General features: G+C 39.4%; 1 protein-coding gene across 6 annotated transcripts; it reads right to left on the reverse strand.

Moving 5' to 3' along the window:
- Positions 1-937: 937 nt before the first annotated feature.
- ALG8 (ALG8 alpha-1,3-glucosyltransferase) lies at positions 938-26,701 on the reverse strand. 6 transcript variants are annotated; one of them, XM_088018150.1, is made up of 13 exons: positions 26,565-26,701; positions 23,086-23,164; positions 17,926-18,119; positions 15,803-15,912; positions 14,685-14,752; positions 11,414-11,540; positions 10,836-10,939; positions 9,928-10,048; positions 7,533-7,631; positions 5,980-6,085; positions 4,625-4,722; positions 4,241-4,313; positions 938-2,630 (listed from the first exon to the last, which is right to left on the reverse strand). In XM_088018150.1, the coding sequence occupies exons 1-13, from the start codon at positions 26,657-26,659 to the stop codon at positions 2,399-2,401; spliced, it is 1,506 nt and encodes a 501-aa protein (XP_087874276.1). In that variant the 5' UTR covers positions 26,660-26,701; the 3' UTR covers positions 938-2,398. The 6 variants fall into 6 exon arrangements, with proteins under 6 accessions (XP_087874276.1, XP_027971766.2, XP_027971767.2 ...); XM_028115965.2 differs by having other exon boundaries at positions 5,980-6,119; positions 7,533-7,672; XM_028115966.2 differs by lacking the exons at positions 9,928-10,048; positions 11,414-11,540 and adding an exon at positions 13,401-13,513 and having other exon boundaries at positions 5,980-6,119; positions 7,533-7,672.
- Positions 26,702-26,909: the final 208 nt, after the last annotated feature.

Here is a 26,909-nt window from a genome sequence, read left to right on the forward strand (position 1 = left end):
AAACGGGCCACAGCTCACAAAGTCTAAATACATGAACACGACGTGTCATACTTGGAAGTCATGGGTTGTCGGCAGGAAGTCTGGGTTCTAGTCTGTGTTGGCACCAACAAGCCATTCCTGTCTCTGGAGCCATTTCCCTCCTGACCTGATAACATAAGAGGTTAAGTTGCTTTAAAGAGAATATATTTGGACTTTGAACTTTTTGGTTAAACAAAAAAATTTATGTGAAGCCCAATATATGAAATAGATCAAAGCATATCTGCTTTGGTAAAAGATGGGACAGGGCCCAGAGCCTCTGAGGCAACTCTCAAGAACACCCCAGGCTCTGCAGAATATTCTGGAAATCTCTGCACCAGATAATCTCTTCCAGTTCCGACTTCACAGAATCACCTACAAAGTACAATTAAATTTGGCCTTGTAGAGATGTGTCCAAATTTAACTTTTTTTTTTTTTGGCTTGCACACCAATTGGCCAAGATGTGAACTACACTGAGTCTCTTGTGTTAATGTTGGTATTAGTAAACACTCGGATTTTAATCATGGCCTGTGTGGTCATAATTCATTCAACTGTGTCAAAAACTGGGGCTATTAAGGGCAAGTGTAGTTTCTGTTCTCAAACTGCTAGTGTCTCCTGGGGAATACATAAACAAGTTAATGGTAGAAGGAGACTCCCCAGCATGGGAGCACCCATGGTGAGGGTACTCAATTCTGGGGGAGGGGGAGAGACTGGAGAGGGAGAGGAAAGGATTCATAAAAATATCAAGTGATATTTATTGAACATTCATTTGTCAGGCGGGGTTCTAATTTTTTTTGTGATCATTTTAGAGACAAGGACATAGAGACAAAGGATGGCTAAATAACTTGGCTACAGACAGAAAATGACGGAGGCAGGATTTTTTTTTTTTCTAAAGATTTTATTTATTTATTTGAGAGACAGACAGCGAGAGAGGGAACACAAGCAGGGGGAGTGGGAGAGGGAGAAGCAGACTTCCCGCTGAGCAGGGGCCCGATGTGGGGCTCGATCCCAGGACCCTGGGATCATGACCTGAGCTGAAGGCAGACGCTTAATGACTGAGCCACCCAGGCGCCCCTGGAGGCAGGATTTTAAGTCAGGGTTCCTACTCTTAATCACTACACTGTACTACCTGTATATTCATAGATCTGGTAGTGGTTATGTTTGCTCTTGAAGTATGTACAATCAGATGACAGGGTAGAAAAGTCAGCCGAGAGAGAGAGAAAGAGGAAGCAGAACGAATGAAAGAAAGCAGAGGTACAAAATAGCATGGCACTCTGGCAATTTTCAGTTAGGACAGCTGGAACCCAAAGTGCGAGGGGGACTGTGATGAGGAAAACAGGCCATAGGGGCTATGCTTCTCTCGCCCTTTGGCAAAATTCCTATCTTTATCTCTTCAATGAGACTCCAAGGAAGGCTCAGAGAATTGAGTGAATTTAAGGGATGGTACATAGCTGGATTAGCATCCCAGGCTGCCGTTGGCTTTGGACTCTGCTCTTCTAAAGGATAAAGGGTAAAGAAAATGTGTGAAAGGTCCTGGTGTTGGCTAGATAGACGTTGGCTGAATTTGAATGTGCAGTAGGTATTAGGCAGACTGGGGTCCTGGATAAAAAGTGTGTATGAAGTACTCTTACAGAAGGCCAGGTTGCAAAAACCACTAAAAAACCACTTAAGTTTGTTCACATGAAGAAAGTTTAAGAAGTGGCAGCCTTATCAAAAACTAACTGCTTGCTGTTAGAATAAATGAACTGGAGAAGATGTCCTTTAACTAAATGCAGGCATAGATGCGGTTTATAGCCTCTGCTGACAGGCCAAACCAGTTCATTAAACATTCTCCCCCTGGCTTTGTGAGTATTGTCATTGTATGATTCCAGTGGAAAAAAAAAAATCTCCTGGAACAAGGTTTATAGAATAGGGACAGCACACCATGTGCTTGCGTGCATGCCAACAGGAAAGTGTAGGAGCTGGTATGATCCAAAACATTTTTGTTCAGAAATACAAAATAGCACTTTATTTACATTTCCCTTAGCACATGATTCGAATTATGCTTTATAGCCTGACCACGGTCATCACAGGCTACAAATAATCACGCCGTTGGTAGACTCCCTGCTTGCCTTGAGCAAGCACAGCAGTCCAATGATCTCAGACAATTTTAACAGGGCAAGGTGAGATTTGTTTCAAATGTGTTTCATTGCTTTTGGAGGACAAATGGCTTCTCACCATGGTGACAATCAGGTTGCTAGGCTGGGCAAGGCCAAGTTTAGAAGAATGGTCCTCCAAACAGAACAACTGAAATGAATGGTTCATGCCACCAGCAACTTTCTTCAAGTTCTGATTAATTTCCCATGAAATAATTGTTTGGAATACATCCAAGCAGTTCCTTTATTCATTGTTTCTTTGTCTTGCGGACAGGAGGGTCAGTCAATACTGAAACATACAGTTTGAACCAAGCATATGTGATGCCCACTGCACAATACACTGAGGTCAGTAACAGAGGGATAAAGGGGTACTTCAATTTCCAGGAGGTGAAAGGGAACACAAACTCACAGAAGACTTCCAGAGGCCCCAGGCCAAGGAGGTAGAAAGTTTCCATCCAATTAAAAAGAGGCTTTTCTTTTCTGAAGAAAAAAGGAGAGGAAAGTCTGATTTTAAACACGTCATTTTGGTGTAGCAAACATTTCTCAGTTAAAGCTTCCCACTTGCACTGTCCTGATGTGAAGAGCAGTCAAAGCTAGAGTCAAAAGAGTGCATTAAATTTCACATTTAGAAAAAACTGATAATGATATAGCACTGCATTATCTCAACAATCCAAATTCAGCCAATCATCATCCACCTATGCCGTCACCTGGCGAGAGAATCAGCTGTGCGTCTGGAAGAGGAAAGGCAGCTGGATGTTGTGATACTGGAGACAATATGGTAAACAATATCAACTGATGGTTTGTAAAATGTTTTTGTTTTGATAAAATCACATACAATTTGCTATTTAACCATTTTTAAGTATACACTTCAGGACCATTAAGTAGATTGACAAAGTGGTGCTACCATTACTACTATCCACTTTCAAAACATTGTCATCACCCAAACAGAATCTCTGGAAACATTAAGCAATAATCACTGACCATTCCTCCTCCCCCACCCCTACTCTGTAACCTCTAATTTACTTTTTGTGTCTGGGAATTTGCCTATTCTAGATAGTTCATACAATCTCTGTCCACTACTGTGGATGATGCTGCAGGATAATGCTGCAATGAACATTGGTGTACAAGTATCTGAGTCCCTGTTTTCAGTGTTTTTTTTTTTTAAGATTTTTTATTTATTTATTTGAGAGAGAAAGAGAGCAGGAGCAAGGGGAGCAGAGGGAGAGGGAGAAGCAGGCCCCCAGCTGAGCAGGGAGCCGGATGTGGGGCTTGATCCCAGGACCCTAGGATCATGACCTGAGCTGAAGGCAGACACTTAATGGACTGAACCACCCAGGCGCCCTGCTGTTTTCAGTTCTTTTGGGTATATGCCTAAGAGTCCAATTGCTGGGTCATATGGTAATAACTGAGTTTTAATATAATTAAGTATATGAGGCTCATGGACACAATCAGGTATGAATCACAGGGAAGCTTTAAAAAATTATACAGGGGCACCTGAGAGGCTCAGTTGGTTAAGCCTCCGACTCTTGGTTGCAGCTCAGGTCATGATTCAGGGTGGTGAGATTGAGCCCTGTGTCAGGCTCTGCGCTAGGCAGAGAGTTGGCTTGAGATTCTCTCCTTCCCCTTCTGCCCCTCTCTCTGCTCATGCATGCTCTCTCTCTCAAATAATAAGTAAAATCTTGAAAAAAAATTATATATGTTATATTAAGTTTAAAAGAGAAAAAAATTCCACCCCTAATTCTATAACAAGAATTTTTACATGTACTTTAGCTTTATGCATCTATATTTACGTGGTTTTACTCATAATGTATATTTTACATTCCAATTTTTAGTTTTCATATAAGGTTTAAATTTAAGCTAGGTAGTCCCTCCTCAAATATTCCCTCAAAATAAAGACATGAACTATGTTGTCATGTCAGAGTAATAGGATTACGGGTAATTTCTCCCTAAAAAAAATTTGCCAATTTTTTGTAATGCTGTTCTATTACTGTTACAACTTAAAAAATATTTTTTAAAGGCTTAGCTGACCATTTAGGAGTAAACATTTCACAAGAGCAAACATAATTTTAAATATACTTTTTTTGGATTACCTGAAGAGAGTCTTCAGTGAGGAAATACTATAGATGGTAAATAGTAACATGAGTAAGATTTTAATGGGAAGTTCTGTTAAAAGAATAAAGAAAAAATAGATGATAATTCAGTTGTTAAGAAAATGATCTGTGATACTTAAGGCAATATAATAAGCACACTGACACAGCTATATCATGTTAGCAAAACTTTTTGAGCTTAACAGTGCATTTCTGTGACATCTAAAGATACTGAGGATAGCGTGACAAATTAGGGGTTTTATTTAAGATAATGGATGAGCTCTCGATAGTACTGATCTCTAGGCCCTGATGAAAAGGACATGGCAATCAAATCTCTCTCTCTAAATAAATAAATTAATTAATTACTTAATTAAAAAAGCTGTTTACCTGGTGCAGTGAAGAGCAGAGGGAAGAGGGAATAATGTCCTGTTGTGGTCAGAATCAGAAAAATTGAAGCATCTCCTGCTTTTCCCACAGACAGAAGGCTAAAAATAAAAATTCTTATAATAATTCCTTAAAACAACTGACACTTGCACTACAGATAGCTTGAATAAACTGCATCTATTATTATTTCTAGAACTGGCTTAAACATAAGATAACATACTGATCTTTGCTGCAAGTCCAATTCAATTGAGAATATTAATTTAGTAGGAAAATTTAAGCAACTGATAGAAGAATGTACCACACTGAACTGGGGAGTATTCAAAAAAAGTCTTGCTTCCCTAAGTAATGCCTTCTCCAGAGAAAGGGATGTTGTCGGATTGGGAGCTGCCTAGTGGTGGTAGCCAGGGAAACAGGACTTAGGAGTTTCCAACCCTATAGCTCTTCTCTCGGGTGGTGCCCTGTGCCTGATGGTGCTTAGTATGAATTCTAACCAAAGACATTAGAAGTTTTGCTGTATTTCTTAATTTGGAAAACTCCACGTTGCTGAATGAATCCAGTCAAGCCATCTACTGATGTGACAAATTTGCTTAAGGTTCCTTCAGAGCTTAAATGATTTCTCTCAGGATTTAAGAAACATCTCAAGTTCTATTATCATCTATCTATCAGGCTTTAATTTTATACAGAACAGACACTATTACACTTAGTTTTTTTTTTTAAAGCACGGTACAGTGAAAGATGGAGGGAATCAGCATCATAACATCAGGTTTCAGTCCTAACTGTGCTAGCTGTGTGGCTTTGGGGAAGTTACTTAAACTCTCTGAGCCCCAGTTTCTGTAGATGTTAAGACAGGGGATGATACCCACTTGTCCTAATTACCTTAAAGGTTTTTGTGAGGCTCAAAAAAAAAAAAAATGAAAACAAAATACCCCTCCCCCCAAAACCCCAAGAATAGTTCTGCAAAATGTGAAGTGCTATCATAATGGACTCCATCCTGACTTTGACTAATAACACTTAACAAGAAACTGTGGAACCTTGTTTTCACAGATGTGATTACACCAAAGCCCACATTTTTCTATACTATGCTGCCATTCAATATCTAGATCTAACAGCCTGATATCATGGTTCTTCATCACTACAGTACCCCTTAACAAAAAAATGCAGAAACAATGCGTGCAATTTCACAGGTCCAGGGAATCCAAGTTAAAAATCCCTGTCCTGTCCTAGAATAAATCTGTTCCTGTGTATCTTTGCCTTTGCCTGTCCCACGGGACATGTCAAGAAGGGACAGATCAAACAGAAGACAGTAGGGTCACTGGGGAATCTGCCATAAATACCAGCTGACTGAGTTATCTGCTTACCTCATTGGGAGAACTGCGAGGAGTATGGCTTTTTCATGGACGTGCCACCCAAACAGGAAGGAGCTCAAGGCACAAAGAATCAGACATCGGAGAAAGCCTCTAGGCCCTTGAGGTTTAAACCAAAGACAGAAAACAGAGGGCTAGAAACAACAAAGATAAAACTTCAATATCATTCAAAATAGACTTTACAGAAACGTTGTTCAGATGAATACAATTTATATCATCTCTGAAAAACTGTAGATCTTAGGCTATTCTCCATTAAACTGGGATAATTCATCATTTTGTGAACATTCCAACATAAATTATAAAAAAAACTACTCAGAAAAAAAGGTTTTTCAAAATACATACTTAAGTCATTAAAGTAATTCCGTTCATCAGAATTAATAATAAATGATAAAATTAAGTTCTAGGATATCCGGTAAAACCCCTTATTACATCTTCAGAATTAGTTAATTAGTCGTCCCTGAACCCATTAGGTCTAACTACAAAAGTCCATAAACATTTTGGGGCTAATAATAAATTAGATTTTGCCATATTAATAAAGACATACCTAACTTCGTGGGCTGGAGTGTAATTTATAATAAAACTATGGGGGTGCCTGGGTGGCTCAGTCAGTTAAGTGTCTGCCTTCAGCTCAGGTCATGATCCCAATGAAGCTCCTTGCTTGGCAGGAAGCCTGCTTCTCCCTCTCCCTCTGCCTGCCACTCCCCCTGCTTGAGCTCTCTCTGTCAAATGGGTAGATAAAATCTTAAAAAAAAAACACCAAAAACAAAAACCTTAAAAAAACAATAAAACTATGGCCTTCTACATGCAACTTACGAGGCTGAGGTTTTAAAAAAAGTTTTTACCTTAGTTAAAACATGGGAACAAGCAGGCCAGCAGAGCTTAATTACCTACCAGTACTGCCATTTAATTAAGCGGGGTCAGGTGTCTTGCTGGGCTTGATCATTTAGAAACCAAAATTAAAGCTGAGTGTAATTATAGGTAGATTGAGTTATTTATATTGAATGCCACTAAAATTATATCATGAAATTGAGAGCGTTGTGTTTGCTAATATAAAAACAGCTATGAATGAAGCCTCTAACAGCATCTGACTCATGTTAGATTCAATGCTTGATGTTCAAACAGCTATTGTTGACTCTCTTAACTCACTCATCATCAAGACAAAAATATCCATGCAGTCCAGGCAACTTTGGAGTTTTGACTAGTTAGCCATGGATGAAAACAACAGCAGAAACCCGGATGTCCCCACTACACACATTTCCCTTTACCCCCCCAGTGCAGTCCTTGCCCCTCCTCCCTGGGCTTTTCTTTTTTCCTCATCTGAGGGTAAATAGATGATCTGACAGCTGCAGTGAGGGATCTTTCTCACAGAGGTTTTACTGGTAAATCTTTCCCTAAGGTGTTCAAAGTTACTCTAAGAATTGCTATGAAATACCTCAATCTGCAACAGGATCACGGCCATGGTATCTGTCCTATGGCAGGAAAAACTTGAAAGCTGAAATTAACCAGCCAGAAAACTCAAGAAATGGGTACCGTGGGTGAATTCTTACCAATATGGCCATCAGAGTGCAGATGAGGGTGGCCATGGGAGTCACTGAAGGAAGGACTGTGTGTTGGAACTGCTGAACCAAACCACTTGTCATTGAGGCCTTGGGAATTTTGTTGGGATCAAGAAGTTTCAATTCCAAACCTATAGAATAAGTAGATATTTTGTTTTGTTTTCATTGATAGCACACCATATTTTACCAACCAATTCCTTGAGAAAAAAGAAAAAAGCTACTAAATCTTATTGCTGCTTCAAGGTCAAGATACATGACTAAATTCTGTACTGTTCTACCTAAAATGCCTCTGGTCTTGAGATTACACAATGCAAAGCAGCTGTTTGCATTGGAATAGGGAATTCATGCAGCTTAAAAGGAACTTTGCTGGCAGGCAGCATGACTAGCAATCTGCTCTCACCTCTAAAATGAGCAGGCTTTTAAAACGCAGTTCTGACCATGTCACATCCCAGCTTGGAATCCTTCACTGTCTACAGGGTAAAGTCCATATTCCCAAGTGTGGCAGAGAGTGTTTTCCATGATCTAGCTCCTTCCTACCTCTCCAGCTTCATCTCCACCACTTGATTAAATGTGGCATAGCCACAACCGAATGACAGCATCCTCCACACTTGTCCCCTTGGCTTAGAATGGCCTATTCATTTTGCAAAGTTAACTCCTAATTCACTCCCTCATCTGAGAAAGCTGTTAAATAAAAAACTAGAGCTGATTTTCTTGTGGGCTAGAGACACATATGTGGTCCTTGTACATGTCTCTTAACTGGTGTTGACCCCACTGCACTGTATCTGTTTATGTGTTCATTTCTTCCACTATATTGGTAAAGGCAGAAATGATGATTAATCCATTTCTATCCCCAGCACATAGGGGTTCAAGGAATACTTATTAAATGAACCAAGTCTGAGGATGATGATGCAACCTCCCCCTCCCCCCCCCCCGCCAAATAAGCTAATAGGACAGTCTGAGCACCTGCATGGCCCTGTCTAATGCCACTGAAAATCAGTGAAACATGGGAAGGTGTAGACTACCAAAATATTTTGTATTCATTAACCTCTTTCCTTTTCCCTTCAGTCTGATGATTCTCTCTTAAAGCTAGTTAACTATCTTCCTGCCACTGACTTTCTAGGTAAGACATCTTTGAGGAGACAGATATAAAAGACAAGGTACAGCATAGTTTCCTGACTCAGACAAGGAAATTGGCCCTTGAATCTCATACCATGCTGGTTGTTTAAGGTTTTTGAAATATAAATGCTAAGAAATTCCTTACAAGAATCCATGTACATCAAGGCTGGATTCACAGTGGGTGAGGGATAATACCACATGATTTCCTACGAGTATGTACCAAAAACAGTAATGGTGGCTGTCATGTGCCAAGAGTTTTGTAGCCATTACTTTCAGGCCCCTGAGGCACAGAGAGATGTGTAACTTGTCCAAAGTCATACAAGTGATAAGTGGTAGAGTTAAACCCAGGTCTGTTTGGCTCCAAAGGCCCCTGCTACTAACAACCTAGCATTTCTTTATTGTTTTTTGTGTTTCTTACGACATGGCGCATGGGTACAGTCACTTATATTATCCCCTAATTATAATCACTAGAAGAGTCAAGTGACTTGATCAATGCCATAGCCAGTAATTTATGTAGGTGGGCCTCCCACCAACCCATCAGACTCTAGATCGGGTTGGCAGTCTAGCCTGAAGGCCAAATCCCCAGCCTGTGACTTACTTTTGTACAGACCCGAAGCTATGAAGAGTTTTTGTATTTTTCAAGGTTGTTAAACAAAAAAACAAAAAGACTTTATGTGGTCCGCAAAACCTACACTATTTACTATCTGGCCCATTCGAGACAAAGTTCGCGGACCTTTCTCTTGATCCTACCATCTCCCATCAAGCTAGGCTATATTCACAAACTACTGCGAGTTATTCCAGAATGAATTATTTTCAGTAGGACCATCTTAATTTTTTTTTTTTTTAATCACAGCCCAAACTTAAAAGCCTAGCCTAGGTTTCCCATTTCTTCTCACTTCATATACAGCTATCATTTTCTTTACTGGTTTAACACCCAGAGTCACAACTGATACATTCTTCTTTCCTTCTGCACATACTAAGTTTAAAAGCAGGATTAACTGCTGAATAACATCTTACTCTCATTTTTTTCCCAAGGAAAGGATCAACAAGGTCATGGCCACAAACAGCTTTTGTAAGGAGCATAGTCTGTCTACTGCCCTGAAGATCTCAGTTCTTAGAGCTGCTCCCCTGTTTGTTCTGAAAGCTGGAATGCACAGCTGCAGAACAAACACTTCAGCTGCATTCCAAACACAAAGCAGTGTTTTCCATTTTCCAATGTGACTCGTCCTTTCCAAATTCATTGTCGAAGTAAGAAGGCTTGCTACTATACCAATGACGGAGAGCACTTTGTCCAAAGCATTGTACAAAGCCCAGAAGTTTGGAGCCCAATATGCATGGCAGAGGCCCCTCTTGAAAGGGAAGAGTCGGGACAAGACTTGAGGCAGCTGGTTCTGTAGAAAAGAGATTCTTTCAGTGACCAATCTTTTCCAGACTCAAAAAGAGAACCAGGGAACTATGTGACATGGTATGTGGAAAGTTATGAGGTCTGAGTTCCAGCCTTTGTTCCTTCAAGTAGTGGTGTGATCCTGAGCAGTTGTCAGAACCTCCTCTTGTCTAACCTCATCTGTTGCGGGGGGACAAGATACTCTGAATACCAGTCCCGTGCCCTTATGAGAGAAGCATAGTAAGGGAAGAATTTATGAGATGCAAAGGAGGACACAGAGTGCAGCTTATCCAAGTCTACTGATGAGAAGGTGACCCCAGGGAAGACTACAAAAGATGCGATGCTTTTCAGTTTTAGCAGGAATTAAAATTAATTAGTGGAATTCAGGGTATGGGAAGAAGGGAACAATTTTTAAAAATATCTGTTGAACATGTGTAATATTCTAGGCACTTTGAATGTTTGCTGTCAGTGAATGACTGTGAAAACACCACGAGTACCGATTTGGGGGTTACAAATAAATTATAGCAAGTAGGCAAATTAGCAAATATGGAAATCTGTGAACAATGATTATCGATTCTGAGTGTGTGTCTATGTGTGTGAGAGACATATAAACATACAAATGTATACATACATATCTGATTATGAACAAAAATGTTGGAAAGAATACCATCCTATCTTTGGGGAGTAGTTTTGCTTATTTTGTACATTTTTGGTTTTATTATTTTTTTCTAAACAACAACAGCAGCAACAACAAAAAACACATACTACTTTATTAAAAAAAAAATAAGACTTACCAAGGCTAGGAAAGGACCCAATGAAAGAGCAGAAACTAGGAAAACAATCAGTCCCAGGGAAATAAGACGGACAAAGCTGAAACTGTTCCATCGGATGGACCCATCTACAGAAAAGCAACATTACCATTACTAGGAGCATGGACAACCACGTATAACTTATACAGTGTGCTAAATCTAGAAGTATCCCGACAGTACACCAATCTTTACAATGTGGCAAGAGGACACAGAAAAGTCAGAATGGGTAAAGGGTTTGTATGATCAATAGTTGAGAGGTATCTCAGGGACGCCTAGGTGGCTCAGTCGGTTAAGCATCTGCCTTCAGCTCAGGTGGTGATCCCGGGGTCCTGGGATCCAGCCCCACACTGGGCTCCCTGCTCAGTGGGGAATCTGCCTCTCCCTCTCCCTCTGCCACTCTCCCTACTTATGCTCTCCTGCTCTGTCAAATAAATAAATAAAAAATCTTAAGAAAAAAAAATAGTCGAGCGGTACCTGTGTGCCTCATAAAATCCTCTCATGAGGCAAACTGCCAAGCCAAAGAAAAATAAAATAAAGGTTTTGCTTTCATCACTGAAACTTGCCTGGTTTATTTGCAGTGAAACAGTAAGACCGTAGCAGGTATATACCATAAGCTGGTGCTACGTAGAGGTAGATGTGCTTGAAGTGTAGAAGAACAGCAAAGAGAAACGCTCCTTCCGTGTACCTTTTCTAGGAGATTTAAAAGGGAAATATCACTTTAAAATTCAGGGTAAACTAAATGTAGTAATGTAGTATCCTGGTTGGATCCTGGAACAGAAAAAGAACATTAGTGGAAAAACTGGTGACATCTGAATGTGCCAATGTTGGTTTTTTAGTCTTTTTTTTTTAAGTTTTAATTTTAATTCCAGTTAACATACAGTGTTGTATTAGTTTCAGGTGTACAATATGGCTTTTTAGTCTTGATGATATCATAGTTTTATATAAAATGGTAACATTAGGGGAAAGTGAGTGAGAGGCACAGGAACTCTCTGCACTATCTTTGCAACTTTTCCATAAATCTAAAACTGTCTTTAAAAATTAAGTTTATTAAAAAATAAAAAAAGACACTGGAGATTGTGAATATATTTAACAATACTGGACTATACATTCAAAAACGGTTAAGATAGTTAATTTTATGTGTATTTGACCACAATTAAAAAAATACATATTTTAACAGAGGATCACAGGGGAAGAGAGGAAAAAAATGAAACAAGACGAAACCAGAGAGGGAGACAAACCATAAGAGACTTTTTTTTTTTAAAGATTTTATTTATTTATTTGAGAGAGAGAATGAGAGAGAGAGAGAGAGAGAGAGAGCATGAGAGGGGGTTGGGTCAGAGGGAGAAGCAGACTCCCTGCTGAGCAGGGAGCCCAATGTGGGACTCAATCCCGGGACTCCAGGATCATGACCTGAGCCGAAGGCAGTCGCTTAACCAACTGAGCCACCCAGGCGCCCCCATAAGAGACTCTTAATCATAGGAAACAAACTAAGGGTTGCTGGAGGGGAGGTGGGTGGGGGGGATCGGGTAACTGGGTGACGGACATTAAGGAGGGCACGTGATGTAATGAGCACTGGGTGTTATAGAAGACTGATGAATCACTGACCTCTACCTCTGAAACCAATACTACATTACATGTTCATTGATTGAATTTAAATAAAAAAATGTTTAAAATAAAAAAAAAGAATGAGTAAGTCACGGCAGTAAAAGGTACAGCATAAAAAATATAGTCAGGGGTGTTGTAATAACGTTGTATGGTGATAGATGGGAGCTGCACTTCTGGTAAGAACAGCATAAGGTACAGAGTTGTCCAATCACTATGCTGTCCACCTAGAACTAATGTAATATGGTCAGGTATGTCTCAATAAAAAAAAATAATTTAAACAATCCATTACAGGTGTAAGATATACCAACAAAAAATACATATTTTAAAATATATATTCTGAACTACTTAATGAAAGAAATTACTACATCTGGGATGTGTTTAAAAATAATCCTGTGTGTGTGTGTGTGTGTGTAGATCACCATACTATTGTCTCTACTTTTGTATATGATTTAAATTTGCTATAATAAAAAGTTTTTAAAATTCAGGCAAATATTCTACATGCAACATAAGGTGAAACAGGCAAGTGATTCCAGTTAGTTTTTATACTGAGCCTAGTTCATTACTGCAACAAGTATTTATTCAATACTAAGCTTGATGCTGAGGTATAGGACACATCATAACAACACATTACAAATTCCCCTTAAAGATCTAAAACCCAGAGAATTCAATCCTCCTCCCTCTCCCCCTTACAGTTTTACAACAGCTGGAGTTTATTTCCAGTGAGGAGCTGGGAATGAGAGTACGAAAGACTACATATGATGTTATGCTACCACAGAACCATTTAAATCTCCTGTTACAGATCAGGTAACATATAGTACTATCAGGCTGAAGGCATCAAGTACAGTACTTGACCCTAACAAACTAAAGGTAGTCTGATTTAAAACAAATAAACAAACAAAAAAATCCCAAGTTGGCTATAACTGAATAAATCTGAATTCTACCTACCTCACAGGAATCTGGGGATCAAATGAGATAATGTTTCTGTGGTTCAGCAAGGAGACAGCCAAAGGGACCTTGAAAGGCCAGGTTCCTTCTCTCACTCTCTCATTGGGTGTGGTCTAGAATAGATGAGTGAGGAATGATAAGGAAAGAGAATGGGGGGCTTTCAGATCTCTTGTCACCCATTTTATAATTTATTTAAGATTCAGAGAAGGTCTAGCTGGTTCTATAGCTAAACTTTATTAGTTCAACAATCACTGAATGCCAATTATGTTCTAAGTACTATGTAGCTTTTTATGGTTAAAAGAAAAAACTTATCCAGACATTTATAGTTGACAAAGAACTTTAAAACAGATTATCATATTTGATCTTTCCAAAGTCCCTGTGAGGTAGGAAGCCCCATTTTAAGTAGGCTCTGCACCCATTGTGGAGCCTAACATGGGGCTTGAACTCATAACCCTGAGATCAAGACCTGAGCTGAGATCAAGAGTTGGATGCTCAACCAATTGAGCCAGCCACGTGCCCCAGTGGGGAGCCCCGTTTTACAAATAACAATGTGACAAGGGGGTACATTTCATTTTATGGATGCAAAAACTGAGGCTGAGGGGGTTAAATGACTTGCTTTGGGATAATGGTTCCCAAACCTGACTGTGAATCAAAATTCCCTGTAGAATCTGAAACCCTGATGCAAGGATTCTGAGCCAGAGTACAGAGGGGTAGTCCAGAAATCCGAACTTCTGATTTCTTTCTCTATAAAGAGGAGGGTAATAATTATAGTAACTTCACAGAATAGTTGTGAGGTTTACTCAAGAAGATACTATATATAATGTACCTAACCCAAAGCAGTCAATGCATTTGTGTGAGCTCTGTCTGAGTCATACAGTTTATTAGGGTCAGTCAGGATTTCAACTCAAGTCCTCTGATTCCAAAATCCCATACTTTTTGTTACACTATGCTACCTAGTGAAACCCCACAATCAGTTATTATATTGTAAAAACTGAAGATTTCATTCCTAGATAAATGATGCCAACCAAATATAGCACTTCCCAGTTTTTTTCAGGCCTGCTATCCTCTAACAGGTTTTTAAAGTCTACGCGTAAAAGGAAGAAAGTTATTATCAAAAGAGGAGGTGGGATTTGTGAGAAACACTCAATGAAAGTGTCTATTGCGCTTGGCAATTCAAAACAGTTGGTCAAATAAGTCTGCCCCTCACCCATTATACTGTTGCCTTTATAAGCTCAAAGTCAGACCTAAGGGGGAAAAAATCTCATCAGTCTATTTTGCATTTACCTGAAATAATCGTGCAATGGAGAGTAGCATTAATCCAAATAAAAAACCATTGTACTGGAAATGAATATCTGGGCTTAGGTTAAGGAAAGACAAGCAAGGATACCAAATTCAAATTCGACTGTGTCAGCAGATTTTTTGAGTATAAAAATGCAAATGCTTTCCTAATGGGCAAACTAAAACCAAAAATATTCCTCCCAGTTTGGACTTCTCATAAATATGTTTCTCATAAACAGAGTCAAATCTTAGACAGACTAATTAAAATGTATATAGTGCCAAGGATTATACAGGGGATAAAAAAAATTTACATTTAAGAAGAAAACCAGGAAACTTTCCAATGTTTTTTCTACCTTAAAGACCCAGCAGCTACGGGCAAGTTTTTTGGTTTTGTTTTTTAGAATTAGGGATGAGAAAGTAAGGGCCCAAAAGCCAGTGAAGGCCGCTAGCATGCAGCACCCCCTTTTTTAGAGTATCTATACACAATCTTACTTAGTAAGCCTCACAATGAACCTGTGAGGAAGTTAGAGCTTGAGCCATTAATCCACGTATGGCCTAACGCTACTGTGATGCCGTAGCTAAGAGCTGAGTCCAGGTCAGATTTGAACCAAAGTCTGGGTGTTTTCCTCACACGTGGCTACCTGTATGAAAATTATAAAATATTAGGCTTCTATCATTAAGATTTTAGTTTCACTCAAACCTTCTAGATTTAAGAACTTTGCTTGTTAATAGGTGGTAAACCAAGATGGCAGAAAAGGATGAAGGCCTGTCTGTTCCCATATGCAACAGAGGTAGACCCTTTCTTAGAAAAGGTATTTAGAATAATGTGTTATAAAATTATTTAAGATATACACATTAATCTAAAGACAGTCAACCCCAAAACCCAGTATATTGCTTTACTTACTGGTGGTTTAACTGGTTCTTGAACATCATTAACTTTTTGGAGACAAAGTGCTCTAACAATCAGAATCTGGTATAGTTGGAGAATCCACAGAAACCAGTTTGGGGAACCCAATGACCCATCCCACATCCATTTTCAAAAGCAGCTCACATTTCAGAATCATCATTGTAGAAATAATTGATCTTATACTTAGTATATATCAGAATAAGTAAGGGAAGGATACGGTCCACAATTAGCAACCCGAAGTTCCAAAGCAGTAACACTGATAGGATAAACTTCGGCTTCTCTGTAAGTTCTTTACCTGCTTTTTTCCCATCAATGCATTTACAGCACCTACATTGAAACAGTAGGAAGGAAGCAGAAACAACGTTCATCTTCATTAGAACATCACAATACTATTACAGAGTATACTCTGATACACTCAAATACATTTTACTAGCTATTCCTGATAAACTGTCCATGCTGTTCTTGACTGCTTAAGAAGGTGACAGCAGAAACAAAGACCTCAGGGCCAGTTCCATGTCTCTTTCTCAGCTATGCTGATTTGAAACAAAGTCTTCATTTAATAAAACAAAAAACTAAAAAACAACCACCATAAATCCAAAAGGATTTTGAAAACTGAGAGGGCACACACTATTTCAGCCCTTGAGTAAAAAATGTAGACCATACCTGAGACTAGTATAACAATGTACCATTGTGTGCCAACTGTACTAAAAAAAAAAAAATGCAGACCAAGATGATATAGCACTCTAAATATATATATAGAGCCATGAACTTATAGCTCCTGATTGTCCAAATAATTTTAAAAACATTTCTTAAAAATGTGTATCATTTAAAGGTCAAGATCTATTATTAAGTGACAATAGCAGATGACAAAAAATTATGATCCTATTTTTATTTTATAAAAATGATATTCAGACACAGAAGAGAAGCTGAAATAATATGCGCCAAAATGTTAACAGTGATAGCTGTAAGTGGAGAAGTATGGGTCATTTTTACTTTATATGCATTGTATATATGTGTACATTTCTGTTTTCCAAAATTTTGACACAGATGTATAATCCTATGAAAAGATTTTTAAAAATGTGTTTTCATTTGAATATTGGCAAATCCTAAAAACAGAAATCTAAGCCAAAAAAATAGACAATAAAGATGCAGTTAAAGGGGGGTTAGCAAAAGGTGACCTGCTTTTCCTCCATGGAGTCTGTTTCCTCATCAACAGAGACAGTAACCTTATAGCGTAACTGAGAAAATTAAATAAATTACTATCTATACTTGGTGCCTGGTTCTGGAACTGGCACATAGATCTCAACAATTTATATCTTACTTAACTGCTCCCTCTACACTGCAGATGGAAATGAATTCCACTCCTCTTTCCGCCTACATATACACTTGTCCTGGAAGCTTGAATTCAAAGGTTTTGGGTTTAAAGGAGTACATCACAAATCACCTTCCCTTCCAACTCTTGCTAGGTGATAAACAGACTGAAAGTTAAGGTGTTAAATAGGAAATACTCCATGATAATGCTCAGGGATTAAAACATTCCCAAGGGACTCTTTCCTGAATGGGGCAAGGGTTCAGGGCCTCACAAAGAGAAAAGATCCATTTTTGACAAGGGTCACTGAGGGGACACAGTGCTCTGTCAGAATCATACCTGCAGGCTTAAGTATTAGGATAGAATAGAAACAAACATTAACTGAGAACTTACTACCTGGAAGTCACTGTGCAAGACATTGTATACATGTGTATTCGACTAAAAATTAATTTACAATAAAAGATACAAAGCATAAGAATATAAAATATAAATGTAACTTAAAATTAATGAAGAGTCTTCACGAAGGAAAGAATCCAGAAACAACCAAAAGCACTCTGTAAGGTTTCCTGAGTTTACTAGAATGGAAACTCCACTGGTGGTCAGCACAATGCATGTGTGTACATGAGTGTGGTGTGCTCTAAGTATGTGTGTGTATCCGAAAGAACAGGGTAGGTCACAGAAGCCTCTGGGGGCATATGGAAAGGAGAGAAAAGCATATGGAACCATTCTAGGCAGGAGAAATGGTGATGGAACTCTACTTGGGACTACTTTTCACAATGTTCACAGTCTCTTGTTCTACCTCTGCCTTGTAACCCCACCTTATCCCACATTTTCTTCCAGACGATTCAGCTAGACTGTTTACTGTAATTACTCCCTGTACAGTTTAAAAACACAAAGACAGAGTTTGGGACTGTTCTAACATTTGTTATTATATGAATTTTGTTTCTCCCAAATGAGGAACCAGTTAACACTACTTAATACTATATTATGTCCTCAACACCTTCCACACAAAATGACATTCTCAGACTTACTCATGGACAGCATACACAAAGAGTTCATCTGTTAAGATGACAGAAAATCTCTGGAAAAGCAAGGTCCTTGAGCTGGAGTAATTCAGGTTATGGACATTCAGCATCTCTTGATCAAAATATTTGGCAATATGTGACAGGGCATACTCAAACCATGCAAAAAAAGGGGGGTAATCCAAGGTCCACTCTGAAGTTGCCTGTGGTAAAAATCAAAGAGAGGACATATCCTAAAATAACTGAATAAACAAAGTGGGTGTAAAGATTGAAAATTCTCGTTCTCTAGTCTTTAAGAAAGCATATGAAATGAAACTGCATTTAAAATATCACCTAGGGGGCGCCTGGCTGGCTCAGTCAGAAAAGTGTGCGACTCTTGATTTTGGGGCTGTGAGTTGAGCTCCACATGTGGTGTAGAGATTACTAAAAAAAAATAAACTTAAAAAAATGACCGAGGGGCGCCTGGGTGGCTCAGTCGTTAAGTGTCTGCCTTCAGCTCAGGTCATGATCCCAGAGTCCTGGGATCGAGTCCCGCATTGGATCCCTGCTCCTTGGGAGGCTGCTTCTCCCTCTGCTTCTCTCTCTCTTTCTGTCTCTCATGAATAAATAAATAAAATCTTAAAAAAAATGACCGAAATTAATATAGTAATTCCTATGTAAGACTGAGCAGAACACCAAAACCTGGTTCCTAAGTTATTTAATATGGTCTTCAATTTCCTTAACTAGAATCAAGTATATTTCAAAGGAAGTTAATGAAATTTGCAAGAATAAGCTTGGTAATGATATGATGCTACTCGTCTAAATATAAAAAGGGAGCTATGGCATAATAAATGATTCACTAGCTTGGGTTCAAGTTCTGACTTAGACTCATTTCCCTATTTATAAAATAGGTATTATAAGGGCTAATTGACATAATACATATGAAATAGTCATAAATGGCAAAATGCAACACAAATGCTATTTACCTTTTGTTCCAATAGGTTATGAGATACTGAGGTTAAGAGAGCAAATGCCATTCTTGGCCATTTCTGTATTCTGAACATTTAGTAAGTGCCTGATATACTAAGTATTAAATAATCATTAGTTAAGTGAATGAGCAGTCACTAATGAGTAAACGAAAATGCAGATCATGTGAAATACAGAGTATATGAAAATGAAGTATGTAACTTCAGGATATTACGTTTTCTAGATTTTTTAAAGTCTCAGTTTCCTCATCCAAACAACAGGGATGATAGTACGTACCTCATGGGTTATGGCATTAAATTTTAAATACACATATAAAATACCGTTTATATAGCATTGAACCAGATACAAGCTCAATATCAATAAATATTATTTACTATCATTTTAAAAATTATTACTATCACCATAGGATGTCCCTAAAACTAAACCTGTACCTGGCACCTCTAAGAGCTCAGACCGTAATAATCTCTCTACTCCGCACTTGTTGCTCTTTTCAGTGGGAAACTCCTCTCCTGGAATTGCACTGAGGGTTCACTGGGTACTAATTGGGTGTCCACAGGAACTACTATTTAGGGTTGTTCTGTGTTATAAAATGAGGTGAGAGACACTCACTCTTATTTAAGAGAGACTCACATTATTTAAGGAAATAAATAAACTACTTGTCAGCTCTTTGTTTGTGGTAAGGATAAATGACAACTTTAGGTCCAGATAAGAAGTAGCCTAACTACTCCCCCTGCAGGTATAAAAATGTAGAAGCCTCAGAAGAGGCAAACCCAGAGGCTCTGGGTCTAGGGAACTCAAGCTATTAACCTACCCATTAAGCTCTCACTCATGAAAAGTTCCTTCTCTAATCCTAAATTTCCAATGTGGACTGTAAACGAGATGAGCTATTAAACTGTAGATAGAAAAATTAGAAAATTTTATCGTTTAATCTCCTTTTTAATGCCTATTTTTAACAGTGTATTAATAAAGCAGTACTTTTATAACTTATAAATAAACTCACACTGAGTAGTAAATGCTCAAAAATGTTTTCTTGCTAGGGTATAGATACTTAAGAAACAAGTTTAGGGGACGCCTGGGTGGCTCAGTCGGTTGGTTAAGCGTCTGTCTTCAGCTCAGGTCATGATCCCAGGGTCCTGGGATGGAGTCCCGCATTGGGCTCCTGGCTCAGCAGGGAGCCTGCCTCTCCCTCCGCCTGCCACTCCCCCTGCTTGTGCTCTCTCTCTCTCTGACCAATAAAATCTTAAAAAAAAAAAAAAAAAAAGAAACAAGTTTAGAAATTACTGCTCCATGTAATTCCAAGAAAGTCAACATCAACTTGGACTTTATTAACATCAGCAGTTCCCAGCTACAGTTTCTATGTCAGAGTTCACTCTACACTTAAAGAGCCATTTACTCTATAGGAAGTGTAAAAGGTTCATGCCTACTTTATCTTATTGACACGTTTATTACTTTAAATAAAATAAAATACTTCTACCAGGAAGCGTTGAAAAAAATTGGGAGGGACAGGTACTGCCTGGGAGATGGTCATTTTTCCAAAACAAAGTCTTCCTGTCCTTTCTTTGCTATTCTCAATCCCACACCATTCAGAGGGTCTCTATATGCTATCCCTATTCCCCACACAAAGACTTTCCAAATCTTGGCCTGAAGGTTCTCTTGACCTCAAGGATTTCTACCTGGGGCCATTTTCTTACTTAAACAGCTTTTGGGAAGCCAGTGAAGCTATGAGCTATCATCTTCTCCCAAGTGAACAGTTCCACCACTTAACTAATACCTGGTAGAGCCAGAACTCAAGTCTGGGTCTCCTGACTCGAAATCCATTAGTTCAGTAACCTACTACAACAGAACTGTAGAGAGCAAGATGGAGTCACTCATGTCAAGCAATGACTCATGTCAAGCACTGACTCATGTACAGCAGTGTGGTAAGCAGCCAAGGGCGTGGCAACTAAGACCAGATATCGTGAAGCCCGCACAGGCTGACGACAGCCAGAACTGATAACCAGCAGAACCAGAAGAAGCCTGCAGAGACCCAAGACTGATTAGACTCATTTTAAAAGGGAGGACTTTTGCAGCAAACCATCAGACTCATCAGACGCTGAGCTTTTTTTCACCGCATTCAATGTCTGGAGAGTCTGACAATTTGCTGCAAAAGTCCTCCTTTTTTAAACGAATCTAATCAGTCTTGAGTCTCTGCAGGCTTCTTCTGGTTCTGCTGGTTATCAGTTCTGGCTGTCGTCAGCCTGTGTGGGCTTCACGGTATCTGGTCTTAGCTGCCACGCTCTTGGCTGCTTACCACACTGCTGTACATGAGGGACTCTATCTTGCTCTCTTCAAGAGCTGTATTTTCAAATACAGAAACATCCCATCTCTTCATATGAAGATTCAAAACAACTGTGTTCATTCCATAAATATTTATTATGGGTCTTTTTGTGTCTTTCCCAATCAGTAGACCAATCAATTTAAGCTGAAGTCAGAGCAGAAAGGCAGGTTAGAAGTCACAGTTAAGCAGTCCACTGCTCACATATTCACTCTCCTTAGTATGGCAGAAAGATACTTCCAGACCTGACCACATGTACCTCTCCAGCCTTATCTCCTACTATGAGCCTCTTCTCACATATAGTCAAGCCTTGCCCACAACTGAGTTTTGCTCCTTGTTGGCTTTTGTTGTTATTTTTGAGAACAGCAGGAAGAATAAAGAAGTATACAATTATCAGAGTATCTTTTTTTTAGAGTAAGCTCTACACACTCAATGTGGGGCTTGAACTCACAACCCTGAGATTAAGAGTTGCACGTGCTACTGACTAAGCCAGCCAGGTGCCCCAAGAATATCTTTTACATAAGTCTCTTTTATCTAAAATAAACTGATAAAGAAGATAGCTCTGGCCTGAATAGAGTTTTAGGAGTCCTAAGAGACAGTGGTGAAAGTTATAGGAGTAAAGGAGGGGGAACATCCAGAAAGAAATACAGAATTAAAAGAACAAGGACCACAAAGAAAACCCTAGAGAGTACCAGCTGTTGAAAGGGTGTGCAGGTGAGGAAGAGTTAGCAAAAGAAACAAAGTGGGACTGGTCAGAGAGAAAGGGGAGATAGGGGCTGCCTTTTCATTTATAGTCCAAGGGTCATTATATGAATAGTGCTAATTATTAATAACCCTTAATAATGTTTGCTGAGCACTTCTGTTCCAAGAATGTGCTAAGTATTATAAACATTATATTCACTTCACTCTAATACTTATTATCATTAATAGTCAGGGATGTTGAGGCTTTGAGAGGTCAAGCGGTGTGCCCATGGTCACCCAACATGGGCATTAGGTGACAGAGCTGCAAGTCACACAGAGGCAGTCTGCAAGCTTTTGACCACTATGCCACATATGATGTCTTCTAATTAGTCTGCATACATGCAAACTGAAATACTTTAAAGTAGACACTTTAAAGAAATTACTTACAGATCCTTAATATTCTTATCAAATACTTATACTGTTATTAGGAGAGAAGGAACTTGGTCCCTTAGGTCAATTATTCTTCAGCTATTAAGGACTATTCTGATCTGGCCAAAGAAAACCCAAAAAGCAAGAACAAATTCACAGAAAACTTTAGATTGTCTTAAAAAAATCTCCCTGCAGCAGAGTGCTGTTTCTGATCAAGGCACTTCTGAAGTGAGGTCTGTTTTTCATGAAATATCATATGCAATTTAGTAATTCAAACCAGCAATAAAAATACATAGTTTTTTATAAATAATAGAAGAGAATGCTTTGTATATTACCAGAAGTGTACAAATCACATTCTCAAAAATCACTAAATACTGGGGACAGACAGGATCTTAGAAATAATTCATTCCAAATCCTTATGTGCCAGATGAGAAACTAAGGCTCAGAGAAATGAAATATATTTTCTATGCTGTGGCAGAGCCAGGTCTAGGATCCAATTTTTCCTCTTTCTCAATCCCAAATTCTTTCAAAAAGGGTGTGGCAAATATAATTCCCAATGTATAGTTTGGGAAACTCATTTTGAAGTAAAGGGATTCCCTAATAGTGCCAGAGGACAGAGAAGAGGAAAAAGCACAATTTTTCTGAAGATTAATTATACCTATAATCACACAGGAAACTTTTTTTTGGAAAAGTGTTTTAATATCAGTAATACTTATATGATATCACACATTATCCTAAAAGATAAGCCACCAAAAAGAAAAGTGAAAATTACAACTTACCTCATAATACCACTGTGATACTGGCAAACTGTGAGTGATAGCAAGCCAGTTTCGGTGTACTTCAAAATCTGTGGAATGGCTACTCAAAACAATCAGATGAGTGAAATGAGATTTCATCACATTTGTTAATTTCACATTTCTTTCTCTTTTTTTTAAACAGTAGGATCCACACTCAACATAGAGCCCAACTCGGGGCTTAAACTCACGACCCTGAGATCAAGACCCCAGGTGAGATCAAGAGTTGGATACTCAACCAACTGAGCCACCAAGGCACCCCTTGATTTCACATTTCTAAAATTATGCTTTTAAATGGACCAACACTCCTATATACTCATAGCTCATAAGCCTATAAAAACACAAACAGGCATTACATAATCCTGAAACACCTCACTTATCTGAAGGCCAGACTGCTTTCTGGAAAAGGTGGGGATCTATACGTAAGTGAAAAGGCTCCTGGAGTTGTCTAAAGGGCTGACCAAAAGCCCATACCTTTTCATAAGGGAGGTCCTCTGGCTATTGCTCAGAGGTGACTTACTCTTGTTCACAAAGAATTCTAACAAAATTCATTATCTGGAAAATGTTTAACACACCAGTTAGATCTTCAAGGATAAGTAGGAGTTCATCTGACAGAGAAGGTGGGAAAAGGCCCCTTCCCTGCCTTTCCCATGTCTCCAAATTCCTCACTATATACAAATATAGTCAAGCATCTCCTCTGCAGGGGAAGAAACATGTTCTCTTCTACCCTTCTAAATTCTGTAGCTGGCCTAAGAATTAAACTGACATAAGACAGATTAACAGGAGAAAAAAAGCCGATTTTAATAACACATGCATGTATGAAAGCCCCAAAAGATGTAAGAAAGATAGGAGACTCAGAAGGCAGCCAAACAATTGACGCTTATATACCACCTAGAGCTGAGGAAAGGGATAGGGGCCTGGGCCTTCCAATGGGGCAAAGGCAATTCACTGGAAGCCAGAAGAGGGTGTTTGGTGCTCCAAGGTTGCTCTGCCAGCAGATGAGTCTCTCAGGTGAAAAAGAGGTCTCCCATCACAGCTCTCTCCCCAGCACAGGCCCCCTTTCTAATGTAAATTTTCCTTACAAAAGGGTAACTTCTCTGCTTTTAGAGCTTCTCCTGTGTCTGCAGTTTCTCCAAATAATCAGTCCCAAATAATCCTGATGCCAGAGACTTATTTTGGGGTGGCATATTCTGTACTCTTCTCCCCTCTTTAGAATAATTTTTTTTTCCATTTGTCCACTGCTGTACTTCCCCTCCATGTCCTGAATAGCACCTGATACATGGAAGGGCTCAACACATTCTTGCTGAGTTAACTACTCATCAAAGTCAACTATGAGTTCTGCAGTAAAACCCGATTAACACTTCCCAACGTGGTATACAACCTTTGCTGTGGCAACTCTCCTGAGTTTCCTAGCCAAACCCTTCTCTGTCTCTTTCATGGCTTTCCATTCCAATATTCATCAAGTGAATGCTGATGTTCCCCCTAGGTCCAGTTCTTGGTCCTCTTTTTATGCAATTTACTCTGTTCTGGCCAATCTTATTCATACTTATTGTGTCCATTATCAACTGTATAATGATGACTCCCATACCACAATACAAGCTTGATCTCTTTCCTGAGTTCTAGAGATAGACATCCCCAAATTCCTGCTGACAATGTCACCTTAATTTCTTACGGAATCCCCAAAATCACAATTCAAAACTGATCTCATGACTTAGGAATTCCATTTCTAAGCATACACAGTACTCAACAGAAATGCATTTACCTATGTTTACCAAAAGATATGTACTGGGCGTGTCTTCAGGCCTTCAACTACATGTCAATACCTCAAACTTTCCCTGACACCCAATCTAAAGTAAGTCTCCCTAGTTAGTACTCTTATAGAATCCCATTCTTTTCCTTTGTAATGCTTTTAACACAAGTATAGTAATGTAATTACATTATTTGTGTTGATTTGTTTCTGAAACGGTTATCCTACAAAACTACACCCTTTAGGGCGTTAGTGATCATATCCAGTTTGTCCTCTCTTGTAGTGCCTAGCCACAGTACCTGGTATGTAAAAAGCAGTTAACGCTTTGTTGACTACTTTTACATTTATCCTGTAGGTTCCCTCTCACATCCCCCAGTTTTACAATTTGAGAAGAAGAGCATTAACTACAACTATGTACATTCTTAATCCTGGACTAAGAGTGGTATTCAAAGTAACAACCCTGAAGACATTATCTCTAGGCTTAAGTAAATAAAGCAAGTCACTAAAGCATATCACTTTAAATGCACAGACTTACAGCTTAAAAAAAAAATCCCTTTCACTCTGATTGGAAAGGAATTTCTTACATTGTAGAAAGATTTTTCCAATTTGCTTTTAAAACAGGAAGATGTTTCTTATTTACTTTCAGTTATGCAGAAAGTGTGACTGGCCAACTCCTTTTTCTAAGTCTCTGTAAGTCATTTTGCTAAACCTACACACACTTCATTGCTTCTATAATTACATATACACATCAGCATGAATGTATACTCTATACATACAGCTCTTCCTTCCATATCCAACAGGATATCACCAAGAACTTGAACCAAAGTATACCAGTAAACCAAAACCTAAATTGGGAAGGGGTAGGGAGACCTAGAGGGAAGGGAGAAAAGGAATGAAGGGAGAAATCACTGCATAAGAGTTAGGAAGGATGAACAGATGGTGGATGCTAATATTAATAAATATTGAGTACCCACAGTATACACATTACTTGGTGGTTGCTTCCTGTTTTCCATGCTTTCAGACTTGCCCCTCCATTTTTTAAATAGTCTAACCTGGTGTGATCTGGCCACTACCCACCTCATTCTGTGCCACTCTCCTCCTTCCATAATGCTCTTCACTCGCAATGGCCACTTCCTACTCCCAGAATGCTCTGAGTTCTTTCCTACTACAGGGCCTTAATACTTAATTCTTTCCTATGCCTGAACTGCTTTTTACATTGCTTATTCTCTTTCATCCTTCCAATTTTAACTTAAACATTACTTCCTAAAAGAGTAAAGCCTTGACCCGTAGTCACTCTATTTCCTTCACAGATCCATCCTATCACAATCTGAAACTATCGTTTTTGTCTATCTGCCCTCACGAATTCTATCGAGGGCAAGAAGAGGAAATGTCTTTCTCACCACCGCACCTGCAGGACTTAGTGTCTAGCTAGCAGGCAACTGATAAACACCACTGAATGAATGGTGGAGGTGGGTGTTCTTAATCTGCACACTAAGGATGAGGACCCAAGGCTTAGAAACACTAAAGTCAGAGAGCGCCAATCCTGAAGGCAGCCATCCAGGGCTATTATCTAGTTCTCAGGTCAAGTAACAATCAATCGGCGGAGGGGGAAGCAGAATGGCACCCATTTGACTTCCAAGTTCCCTTTCCTCCTCCCACCCACGGGCATCCACGCTTCTCGTTCCCGCTTTGACCAACCGCGGAGCGCGTCCCTTACTAGGTGGGGATGAGAAGGCATTTGAGGAGAGTCACCCCGAGCGCCAAAGCCGAAAACCAATTTCTACCACCCGTCGCAATTCCGAGAGCAGCCATCACTGCGGTGCCGGGCGCTTATCAACCAACTGGATCCGCATCCGGGCTCCCGCGCATGCGGAGAAGGCCTTCTGAGAGGGCTCCCAGGCCGCTGTGCGCATGCGTTCAGTCAGTCCGCCCGCAGGACTCGGGAGTTCTGACATTTAAACCTCGCGCTCACTGTCTCTTCACCGCCGGGCCTCTCTCGGGCTCTGCAGGGTATGACTGCGTCTGCGCGGGTCTTCTAGCGCGACCGGTTAAGTTTCGTTAG

This window comes from Eumetopias jubatus, unplaced genomic scaffold (genome assembly GCF_037043125.1).
Source record: "Eumetopias jubatus isolate StellerSeaLion01/CBP00866 unplaced genomic scaffold, mEumJub1_p1.0 scaffold_13, whole genome shotgun sequence".
Lineage (NCBI taxonomy): Eukaryota > Metazoa > Chordata > Mammalia > Carnivora > Otariidae > Eumetopias > Eumetopias jubatus.

What these genes read in the sequence shown, in the direction of transcription:
- ALG8 (XM_028115965.2), bottom strand. Translation starts at nt 26,659, where the DNA reads ATGGCTGCTCTCGGAATTGCGACGGGTGGTAGAAATTGGTTTTCGGCT. An exon ending in TATCACAGTGGTATTATGAG is followed by an intron (nt 18,120 to 23,085) that starts GTAAGTTGTAAT and finishes TTTTTACCACAG; the next exon opens with GCAACTTCAGAGTGGACCTT. An exon ending in TCTGCTCTTCACTGCACCAG is followed by an intron (nt 4,314 to 4,624) that starts GTAAACAGCTTT and finishes TTCTTTTAACAG; the next exon opens with AACTTCCCATTAAAATCTTA.